The sequence below is a fragment of the Peromyscus californicus genome, unplaced genomic scaffold (genome assembly GCF_007827085.1).
Source record: "Peromyscus californicus insignis strain IS unplaced genomic scaffold, ASM782708v3 Scaffold_11__1_contigs__length_118956290, whole genome shotgun sequence".
Taxonomy (NCBI): Eukaryota; Metazoa; Chordata; class Mammalia; order Rodentia; family Cricetidae; genus Peromyscus; species Peromyscus californicus.
Genome location: NW_026294402.1, coordinates 117,609,843 through 117,622,186, shown reverse-complemented (window position 1 = coordinate 117,622,186; position 12,344 = coordinate 117,609,843). Strand labels below are relative to the sequence as shown.

General features: G+C 41.0%; 1 protein-coding gene across 1 annotated transcript in view; it reads right to left on the bottom strand.

Annotated features, from left to right (window-relative positions):
- The window catches only part of Kif15 (kinesin family member 15), a 61,841-nt gene that overhangs the window by 35,951 nt on the left and 13,546 nt on the right, over positions 1-12,344 (bottom strand). Inside the window, exons 6-11 of the mRNA XM_052725366.1 lie at positions 10,034-10,131; positions 6,999-7,178; positions 4,111-4,320; positions 2,730-2,855; positions 2,467-2,589; positions 28-151 (exon numbers count right to left, since the gene is read on the bottom strand). Of these exons, the coding sequence (XP_052581326.1) occupies positions 28-151; positions 2,467-2,589; positions 2,730-2,855; positions 4,111-4,320; positions 6,999-7,178; positions 10,034-10,131 (861 nt within the window). The remainder of the gene's footprint in view (positions 1-27; positions 152-2,466; positions 2,590-2,729; positions 2,856-4,110; positions 4,321-6,998; positions 7,179-10,033; positions 10,132-12,344) is intronic.

Here is a 12,344-nt window from a genome sequence, read left to right as displayed (position 1 = left end):
GGATAAAGGGCAGTGAGCTTGTCCTACCTCTGGCCAGTACGTTTTCTGGTATTATCTGCCCAGAAGTAAACTGAGATAGCTGTTCTTTGAGCCTCTTCACTTCAGCTTGCAGCTGGCTGACATTTCCTTGGGTGTCCTCATTCACCACAGCCTGGACAGGAATTAATAAAACACTGAAAGACCAAAGAAAACTGCACATCTGTCTGGCCAGCAGCCGAAAGGCCACCAAAATGGTTCGCTGAAATGGAAAGTTCCCTCTTCCTGTGCCTATATACCAACAGTCAGAGCCCAAGCAGCACAGCTGGGCTCTCTTCCTCTTGACAACCCCTCCTCACCAGGCTCCCACAGATCCCATCGATCTGATCAGTCCTAGGCCATCCTAGGCCAGGTCACCTTCAGACTGGAGTTTATTACCCTGACTTAAGAATCCTGCCTTACCTTTCAAAGACGGGAACCAAACATCTCAGTAAGGCCACTTCCCCTTTGTCCAGAAACCACTGGGGACAGAGTCTGGCCTAGAAGGGCATGACCCCCAACAGGACTAGCCTGAGCAGAAACTGACCTCTCCAAAGAGAGCTGCTTTCTGTTTCTAAAGCTGGCCTGGAAGCAGGGATTGGTTTCACAGTTCACTGTGGTTCTACCACCATACCAAATGTCACCTTCACTTTCTTAAGGTAATGTCCTGTTTTAAATGGCCTCTAAAAGGTCAAAAAAAGTCATAGACAAATGTTATCACTGTGGTGACTAAATGGTGTCTTCAACTTCTTAAAGATGTCTTGTTGAAGACAACCTCTAAAAAACTTAAAAAAAAAAAAAGATTACCAACGAATGCATCATTCTGGTGTGTGATGTCAGTAGTGAGGAGGTCACATGTGTGGGGACAGGAACAATACAGAATTGTTCTGTACCTTCTGTTCAATTCTGCTATAAATCTAAAGCTGCTTTAAAAGTAAAGTTTATTGCCAGGCAGGTAGATCTCTGAGTTTGAGGCCAGCCTGGTTTACAGAGTTAGTTCCAGGACAGCCAGGGCTACAGAGAAATCCTGTCTCAAACAAACAAGCAACCAAACATAGTAAAGTTTATTAATTAGACCATTATTAAAACCTCGTAAAACTGAAGGGTAATAAAAAATGCCAATACCTAACCGCCAGACAGACCAAAGACCTAGCTATGCAATATTCAACTATTTCAGCAAGGAAAAACACCCTGTGACAGCCCAAGTCCCCTGTGTTCTTGTCTTAGGTTCACCCTGCCCACTTGGAAAGACTTAAATAGTTCATCATTAAACAATTCCCAGACATCTTAGCTCTTCCCACTGACAGGCTGAAGAGGACTTACCATTGGGAACAACTACTACAAAGCTGCTGGTTTTGTTATTCATGTTTAAGTCATTTCCAATGGCTTCTGATTCATATAGCCAGCCTCCTTATGAGGCATTCTGACATCACTATTATTATCAGTGACATCATAACCGCAATCATTAACACAGTTCTACTCTCCAAAGACTTCTGGTAAGCCAAGACAGAGTCAGGAAGTTCTACTGATGTTTCCTCTTCATATTGCTAACATTGATGTAAGCAGGGGATGGTGCCCAAAGAGGTAAGGTAAAAGACAAGATCTATGCTTTTCTCACTTACCCAGGGGAAGGAGCAACATGGTCTACTTCACTCTGCTAGATGACCTGGGGATAAGATGCCCAGTATTCTCCTTGAAAAAGGAAGGGATTAATCTACCAATTCATGGCACAGTTGTTTTGTCTAAAACCAAAGGAGTGTTCAACTCTCCAAATAGATGTCTTGTTGGTCTTTTGACAGTCTATACTAAGTATTGGTAAAGTGCTGTCCATAGGCATAATATGGACTATTGCTTCTTTGTGTGCCAAGTTGTGGTGGGACACAGAAACTGCCACTGTTTACATACGGTCTACGGCTGCTTTATTACTGCAAAGGCAGATCCGAGTAGTTGAAATGGACCATATGGTACATGAAGCATTAAGTAGTTTATCAACTAGTACTTTACAAGAAAAGCTTCCTGGCCTGAGGAGTATACTAATATTAAAGACACTTCTTGTATCTAAAATAAATGAAGAATATGTGGCGATATACACAACTTAAAAGGAAAATTTCACTATTATCAAGTCATTTTCATAGCATTACTCTTTGCAACCATATACATCACATATGGGCACAGGGCAGGCACATGCATGCAAACCTATGTGCGTGCGCCATCACATGCACCAACTCTGCTAACATGGCTTAGGCTAATTACTCTCCATCGCACTAACAAAAGGAAAACTGCCTTAAGAAAACAGGAATGGAAGGGAGGGAAGGAAGAAGAGCAACCTTGTACAAGCAAGATGAACTTCTACAGAAGTAAGATTAGTGGTAACATTAGGGCAATCACTAAGAAAGTATGTGCAAATGTTTTTCTAATTTACTTGATATATTAAATACTCCAGTATTTTACCTTGTTTTTAATCAGCTTGGCTCTTTGAGCAAAATTAAGTGTTGACAGTGTTTCCCCAAAACACCTGGATCCTGGATGAACATTTGCAATTATGGCTGTTTTGGCATTACCACCAAGGGAGTCCTGTTTAACAACATCAATGGTGTATATTTTAGATTGTAAATCCTAAGATCTTTTTCAGAAAATAATAAAAGCTAAGAAAATCTCCCCTATCAGTCCCAGTGACTATAATGCAGGTGGTAGGCGCCAGTGATCAGCTTTACCCGAAGTAAGAAGGTAAGTCTGGAGTCTCTGTAGCAGACATGCCTCTGTTTTCCATTGCCCACATCAACAAGTGCAGTGATGACCTGGCCCAGGCAACTCAGCGATCGGTTTATATTACCTGCTTCCTAAGGAATTAGGGGAAAAGCAAAAATATAAGTGCAATGCCACTCTTTGGTGTCCTGAGCTAAAATATAAGTAGCAAGTTGACAACCTGGGATGGAAAAGCAAAGGAGGGGCAAAATGAAAAACCACTTCTAAGCTAAAACAATACGCTCAATTATCCCCATTTCCTATTTCATGTACACTGTAACTGCAGAATGCTACAAATATACAAATGCACTACACTTGGGATTTTAATATTTATTTCTTCTAGCAAACAAATGTGATATAACATTTTCTCATTACTTGTCATCAGCAGCAAGCTGCACCTCCAGGCAGCATGAGACATTACTGAGCTGGGATGTTTAGCAAGTTAGGTAAGTTGAATGTACTTCCGATTTAGGATATTTCATCTTAACCAGGTTTTGTTGGAGGTAATACCACTATAAGTTGAGGAGTACCTGTACAATCATGTTATTTGGAGGTAACACCACTACAAGTATAAGAGAACCTGTACAAACATGTTCTTTTCTTGACAGAAACATGAGCCTTTTGCTGACTGAAAGCTCAGCAGGCTCAAATCTCTCTTACTTCTAATTCCTCTTTCTTAGGTCACATTCCTAAACTACATCACATTGAATTTCTGTCCCACTGCCAATAGCTCAGGCGAGGTATCTTCCCACCTGACTGCTCTCCCTTTGATTCTGGCAGTGAAGACTTAATGGATCTAAGTGGTTATAAAATATGTTTTCTACATGAAGCTACACATTTGCTCTAAACTTTTAAAATGTTTTCCAGGGGTTTAGAAGGCTGGGTACAAACTTGGCCCGACACTCCTGTTCCTGACTGACCTGTGCTTTCTTGCTCTATAATTGATCTATTCACTGACACACACTGAAATATCCAATGCACATTTACTCTGCGAGGCCCAACGAACTTGGGGACATCACTCTTCAGGGCGGGTGCTCTCTGTTTCTCTCTCTTAAACCAAACCGTGGTTTCTGTGAGACAACTACTCAGAAGCCACTTCTCCAGATTTCTTCCCAATGGTCCACCTCACACCATCTTGTCTCTTGTCTCCTCCTGACCAAAAGTAGTCACTTTTGCTCCCGAAAGACTTGTCCTATCTCATTTAGGTTTACTGTCATGACCATATAAAATCTTTGCTTCTTTTGTGCAGGAACAATTTTTCTTCTTTTGAGGTCTTCACTATACTTTGTATGTCACTGATTTATAGTAAGAATTCACACTTAAATATGGAGGTCATAATTTCATTCCTACCTTCAACCTCATCCCTTCTGCATGGGTATCCTTTTGTCTCTCAGATCCTGCTAAATCTACCAGGTTGAGTAGGGAGGTCCGAATGTTCACAGTTTCACTGCTTTTCTCCATTGATTCTATTGTGATTGTAAAGACTGCATGAGACCTAGAGGATTCTCTGTTCATAGATGTGGATGCTACACGCCTGTTCCTCCATCCTCTAGATAAGACCTAGGGAAAAAGGAAACTATATTATAAGAAGCCACAACAGGTACACTTAAGACAAACTCAAAACACAAATAAGCACTTAATAATCTCTCATTGTAATATAAAAAATAATAACACCGGTAATTTTCCACCTTCACAACACAGTAATTTCCCATTGGAACAGGGGTAGGAACACTCACAGCCTTTGCACTGTTATCTAGCTTTGTGAAAATTTATAGTGACACAAGCTCTAAGTAGTATATATTTAGACACCAAAATCAGCAGGAGAGCTATAAAGAATGGTGAGAAGGTTTACTGCCCATCAATGGTTATTTTCTTTCCCTCTTCATGTCACAGAAAGAGGCAGGGGGTCCCAGGCTGGCCTGGAACTCACTAGTACTTCAGGCTAGCTTTGATCCTTCTGCTTCCACTTCCCAAGTACTGTGACTACAGATATGCATCCTTTTCTTTAGCTTAGATAATAAAAATTCAAAACCAAAAAGGAATATTTTGAGTTATCTTTAATCTAAAATTTTAGCAGCTTTCTCCCCTACAAAGTAGGTTTTTTTTTTCTTTCCATTCTGACAAGAAAATATATCAATGTTCAGACCACAGACTCTTAGTTAGGCAAGTTCAAACCCGACTCTACTATTTATAAGATATAGCTCTAAAACAAGTTCCTGCTTCTGTATTCAAAAATGAGCATGGAGAGCAAGGCACAGTAATGTACTCCCAGCACTGGGAGGCAGAGGCAGTCAAATCTTTGTGAGTTCAAGGCCAGCCTGATTTACAAACCGAGTTCCAGGGCAGCCAGAGCCATGCAGAAACACTGTCTCAAAAACAAAACAAAACAAAAAAACAGCACGTAGATACTAACTTCACAGGGTAGAATATCTAAGTTCAATATACATATTTCCACCTTTGGATGTTATTAGAATTTAAATTGTGATTCAACATCAAGTGAGGACTGAGATGAGGCATTACTTTACAAGGATGTCAAACCTTAGGCAAAGTTGTTTTCTTTTGGGGAGAAGTCGTGGCTTGTGACAAGGTTACTGTGTAACCCTGACTGTTCTGGAACTAGACTAGTCTGGCTTCAAACTCAGAGATTCATCTGCCTCTGCCTCTTAGTGCAGGGATTAAAAGAGTGAACTTCCACATGTGGCTCAAGTTCAGAGTCCTGACAGGCCTTTAGGTGATGCTAATGACCTGAGAAACACAACCTGGAGAATAGTCACAATGTGTAAGGTGTAAAGTTACTTCAAAGGCTACAGTGAAAATTAAATAGAACTATATATGTGTGTGTGAGTGTGTGTGTGTGTGTGTGTGTGTGTGTGTGTGTGTGTATAACTACATATATAAAAATCACCACAGTACTTGCCATAAAATGCAATAAATGCTAGCTATTAAAACACTATTATGGGGCTGGAGAGATGGCTCAGAGGTTAAGAGCACTGGCTGCTCTTCCAAAGGTCCAGAGTTCAATTCCCAGCAACCACATGGTGGCTCACAACCATCTGTAATGAGATCTGGTGCCCTCTTCTAGCCTGCAAGGATACATGCAGGCAGAGCACTGTATGCATAATAAATAAACAAATCTTAAAAACACTATTAACAAAACACAGTATAAAACCGAAATTATTTGTCAGTGTCATAGACTGAACAGAGGACCCTTTGAATACTAGACAACCTCTTTACCACTGACCTATAACCTCATAAAACTGAAATTATGTGTAGCTTTTATAGTTCTTCAACAGTACTTCATGCTCCCTCCTCATAGTATTAAATAAATATATTTAATGTTAGGTCAGCCATGTATTTGCATAGCTTTAAAAAAAAATAGCTTTCACCAGGCGGTGGTGGCACACGACTTTAATCCCAGCAATTGGGAGGCAGAACCAGGTAGATCTCTGAGAGTTAGAGGCCAGCCTGTCTACAGAGTGAGATCCAAGACAGGCACCAAAACTACACAGAGAAACCCTGTCTCGAAAAGACAGCTTGCTTGCATTTAATCCTAGCACTTAGAAAGCAAAGGCAGGCAGATCTCTGAGTTCCTACAGAGGGCTGTTACACAGAGAAACCCTGTCTCCAAAAAAAGAAAAAAAAAATCTCATAAACATAGGCCAACATCCAAAAGCAACAAAAGCACCTTTGCTTGAATACTTAACTCTTGAAAAAAAAAAAAAGAAACCATTACAGTACCCTTATTTGAAATCAACTGACCACATCAGGCTCCTTAAAAAATGAGAAGGATGTTTTCAGAAGTTCCTTCACTACGCTTGTATGCCGCCTCACAATAGTAAAGCAAAAACAGACCAGTGCTCCTAGGAAGCCTTGCACAGGGAGCTCCCAGAGCAATAGATACTGATGAATTATTGTGCTATTAGAATAAATGCCACAAGCATTGTAAAATCAAGCAGCCCAAAGGCCCCCTCCCCCCTTTTGAGATAGGGTCTTACCATGCAGCCAAGGATAGCCTCAAACTCAATTTTTCCTGCCTCTCTCTGCCTCCCAAGTGCTAGGAGTACAGGTATGTAACCTCCATGGCCAGCCCAAAGCGGGAGAAATCTAGAAAATAGTGCTACATTCTTTTTACTTTACTTCTCAAAAGAGTTTGTGCTACGCCTTTATGAAATTCAATTCTTGATTCCTTGAGGTATGTTTATTGCCCAAACATCAAACACATCCTCACGGCAGGGTACCTGATAGGCTTCAGCAGCTGAGGTCACCACCTGCTCCACTGCACCAACCACAAAGACTCCCTTCTTTATGTGCTCCCTTAAGTATAGTCCGACAGATGCTGAGTCCAGCAGGTCATAGATTTGTTCATTGTAGACCTCAATAAAGGAGCACTTACACAGGAAAGTCTTCCCAGCTCCAGCCTGTAAAAGAAAACCTCCAATTAACAGTTTATACATTTATCCTCAGTTTCTATGAACTATTTCAGGTATGTTTCCCTATTAACCTTTAATATCATGTAAAACATTGAAACATCAGTGAAAATAATCTGGAAAACTAATTTCAAAACATTATTTAACTTTTTTTTTCTTTCTGGTTTTTTGAGACAGGGTTTCTCTGTGTAACAGTCCTGGCTGTCCTAGAACTCACTCTGTAGACCACACTGGTCTCGAACTCACAGAGATCTGCCTGCCTCTGCCTCCTGAGTGTTGGGATTAAAGGTGTGAGCCACCATTGCCAGGCTACATTATTTAACTTTTAAATATCATCATGGCAGTCCCAGAAGTCCAGTTTGGAGAGGTACCATGGAGCCTGCTGGTGGATGGGAATTGAGCAATTCAAATGGATTTCCACTGTCTTCCATATTGTACTTCTGTAGCTAGAGTTTTCCCGCCTGGCCCACAGTCAGGACAAATCTCTCTCACCTGCCAGTCCCACAGCTGCTCAGACCTGACCAAGTAAACACAGAGACTTATATTGGTTACAAACTGTATGGCCATGCCAGGCTTCTTGGTAACTGTTCTTACAGCTTAAATTAATCCATTTCTATAAATCTATACCTTGCCACATGGCTCGTGGCTTACTGGCATCTTCACAAGCTGTTTGTCATTGGGGTGGCTGGCAGTGTCTCTGACTCAGCCTTCCACTTCCCAGCTTTATTCTCCTCCTTGTCCCGCCTATACTTCCTGCCTAGCCACTGGCCAATCAGTGTTTTATTTACTGACCAATCAGAGCAACACATTTGAAATACAGAACATACTTCCTCATAGTTTTAACATTTGTTGTTTGTATGTACAGGCACTCTCATGCATGGCATGTACATGTAGATGAAGATAACTTGTGGGAGTCAGCTCTCTCCTTCTACCATCTGGATCCCAGGGACCAAACTCAAGACATCAGGCTTGGTGGCAAGTGTCTTTACCCACTGAACCATATCATCGGCACTAGATAAAGTTTTACTTGAAGCAAGATTCATGTGCTTTATAAGACTGAAACTAATTCGTAATAAAAAAAATTTGGGGCTGGAGATATGGCTCAGTGGTTAAAAGCACTTGCAGATCTTATAAAAGACTTGGGCTTGGTTTTTAGCACACATATAGATTACACATCAATTCTATATCTGTTGCCTTCTTCTGGCCTCTACAAGCACTGTACACCTATAGTGCACTTATATGCAGGTAAAACACCCATACACTTAAAATAAAAATAAAATCTTAAAAATTGTTTTAAAAAAACAAAACAGAACAAAAACCAACTAGGTGCTGGACAGATAGCTCAGTGGTTAAGAGCATTTGACTACTTTTCCAGAGGACCCTCAATAGATTCTCAGCACACACATGGAGGCTCACAATCATCTCTAACTCCAGTCCCAGGGGATCCAGCATGCTCTTCTGGTCTTTAGCACCAGGCATGCCTGTGGTACAGACATACATGCCAACAAAACATCTGATATTCATAAAAATAAATAATTTTAAAAAAATGTAACCACAGAAACACATGGTGTTAAAGGTTAATTATTTTACTGTCATGCAATTTGTATGTCTAACTGCAATTTTGGGTATATTTCTGCAACGGAGTAAATAGTAAGCCAATACTACTCACCAATTTCCTTGGTATACAAGTTTATCAAGTACATAATACCAAGGATTCTCAACTCTGGAATCTACCAAGCTAAATAAGTGCAATCATGAGAATGGCCCAACCAAGGAACCAGTGAGAGGGAAAAGATAGTGTTCTCAAGATGATGGAGTCTTAATCCACAAAGAGCAAGATGACAGTGAGATGCAAGCAAGTACAGCCAACAAACAAGGCTGGGTTCATCGCTGATGTACATCATGAGGACATATGCACACCTTTAAGCCTGGGTACAGCTAGATGGTGGGACTTTTATTGTATCTCAATGTATTATTTACTTTACTATTGCTGTGATAAAATACCACAGCCAAAACAACTTATAGAAGGAAGGGCTTCCGCTGGGATAGAATCCATGATGGCAGAAAGAAAGGTAGGAACAACTGGGAGCTGAGACCAGAGGCTGAAGGCTCAAATATCAAAACACAACCAGGAAGCAGAGAGATAACTTGAAATGGTTTTGAGACTTTCTCCAAAGCCCACTTCCAATGATATACTCCTTCCAACAAGGCAATACTTCCCAAGACTCCCCAAAAACTGCAACCAAGTGGGAGCCAAGAATTTAAATGCCTGAGACTATGGGGGGACATTTCTCATTGAAATCATTGTACTTTATTTTCCTTGGTTGAAATTTTCTATACACTTTTCTCTCATAAAAAGTTCTGAGAGTACCAGAAACAACCAGTTCTTTTGTGTATGCTAGCAATCAGGCTAGCCTTGAACACTCTATATAGATTAGGATGGCTTTGAACTTCTGACGACCTTGAAGTTCTGATCTTCTTGCTTCTACCTCCAGCATGATGGGATTACAGGTGTATACCAACATACTCAGATTTTTTAGTGCTGGGGATCAAACCCAGGGCCTATTGCATTCTAGGCAAGCACTCTATCAGTATTTTATTTTTCCATTAAAAAATTTTTTTTTAATTTATTGGTATGGTGTTTTGCCTACATGTGTGTCATGTGAATGTCTGGTGCCCACAGAGGCTAGAAGAAGGCATCAGATCCCCTAGGGTTACAGACCGTTGTGAGTTGCCATGTGGGTGCTGGGAATTGAATGTAGGTCCTCTGGAAGAAGAGTCAGTGGTTCTTTATGGCTGAGCCATCTCTCCAGCCTCCTTACATTTTATTTTTACATAAGCTTTACCTTTTCTTTTTCACGATCAATTAAGGAAAACAAATATTCAAAACTTCGTGGAATTACTCCTCTCAGATTATGAGAAAAATTATCAGAGTCTGATGGTCCTGAGAAAAAAAGAATAAACAAAAACCTTTTATTCTGAAAATCCTTTAAAATAGCAATAGCAAAAGGCAGTTTATACAGAAATAGAATGATGTACAGTATAATTAATTTCCTAGTTGTTTCAAGCAAGTAATATTTACACCTGTGAAAGAGTAAGTAATAAAACTGTCCATTAGTGAGACTGAAGGGAAGGCCCACAGTAGCCGCCAACCAATTCTAAACACAGATGTGATCTATTCCTGTGCTAAGCTTAACATCTTCCAACTGTCAGGTACTGACATGATTGTACTCTATTTGTGCATGTGACCTTTGTTTTCACAGACTGTGATGGTTTGAATAAGAGTGGTCCCCTCTAGGCTCCTATATTTGAATGCTTGGCCTGCAGTTAGTGGAACTGTTTGAAAAGAATTAGGAGGTGTGGACTTTTTGAAGGAGGTGTGTCACTGGTAATGGGCTTTGAGGTTTCAAAAGCCCATACCATTCTCAAATAACTAACTCTCCAGGCTTCCTGCTTGTGGATTAGATGTAAGGTCTCAGCTACTGCTCCAGCGACAAACCTGTCTACCTGCTGCCATGTTCTCCTGCCATAAGAGTCAAAACCCTCTAAAACTGTAAGCCCCGATTAATTCTTTCTTTCTTTCTTTAAATTTTTTTTTTTTGGTTTTTCAAGGCAGGGTTTCTCTGTGTAGCTTTGCGCCTTTCCTGGATCTTACTCTGTAGACCAGGCTGGCCTCAAACTCAAAAAGATCCGCCTGCCTCTGCCTTCTGAGTGCTGGGATTAAAGGTGTGCGCCACCACCGCCCAGCAACTCTTTATTTTATAAGTTGCCTTGGTCATGATGTCTCTTCACAGAAAGACAAAAGTAACTAAGACACAAACTGATCTGTTCCCTAAGTCATGGACCCACACTGTGTGTGTTCTAAGATTCAGAATTTTCAACTACAAAATGGGGGTATTAATGTCAATAACCAGAGAGTTGTTGAAAGAATTGAAAGTCTGAAAATAAATCACAGTTTACATCAAGCACACAGAGAACTAAAAATTAGGATTTGCTATCATTTTTTTTAATTGGGCAGTAAAAACCACACCAGTAAGGACACAGTAATGACATCTCCACAGATTCCTAGCAGACAGAAACGCAGAGTGGTGTTTCTATTTTGTTACAACTGGGGAAGGACAGATGTGTAAGAGTTGCAAGGAGTACTCCTTTCAGCTTGCAATATGGTATTTATATACTGAGGGACCTCTACAGTTCCTAGCTGACAAGTTCTGTACCCCTTGTTATTCCCTAAGTGAGCAGAGTGATAAGAATACCCTTTCCTCAAGAATTTTTGCTTCTGTCACTGATTCCTGAAGCAGCTACACAACAGATCAGAGCAATGAAGGAGAAAGACAATTTACAACAAGCCCACTCAAAATTGCATGATGCTAATGAAGTCATGTTTAGAAAGTCCTTAAATAACGACAGGATGAGGGATTGGAGGCTAGCAAAACCACATGATCAAATGTCTCACCTCCCAACCTCAAGGAAGAGGGGAAGAGACACTGAAGGTAAAGTTGATTACCAGTCAATGCTTTACAGCCATTCCCAAAACAAATTTCAGCGCCCCCCCCCCCCCCAAAAAAAAAATCCAGAGGGCTGGAGAAACGGTTAAGCAGTTAAGACTGCTTCCTCTTTGTCATGGCTAGACTTTATGTCAACTTGACATAAGCTAGGGTCATCTTGGAGGAAGGAACCTTGTGGTGATGTATTGTGTAGCCTAATAAACTGGCCTGAGGATCAGAGGACAGAGCAATCCACTAGATTAGAGTAGAGGCCAGACAGTGGTGGCACACACCTTAATCCTATCACTGGGAGGCAGAGATCGTCTGGATCTCTGTGAGTTCAAGGCCACACCGGAAACAGAGCCAGGCAGTGGTGGCACAGGCCTTTAATCCCAGTACTTGGAAGCACACACGCCTTTAATGCAACATGGGCCACAAAGCAAGGTTTATAATTAGCACCTGCAGTGGGGAAGGCAGTCTGCCTTGGGGACTGAGCCTAAACCTACAGGATCCAGCACAAGCTTCAAGTATACTCACCACACTCCAGGGCAGGCCCTATGCCCAGGAGTAGTTGGCTAACATAAAATGAACCTCATGGGGATTTTTTGTTGAGGACTCTTTTTGTTTGGGCATTTTTTGTCTTATTGGTCTTTTGCTTGTTTGATTTTCT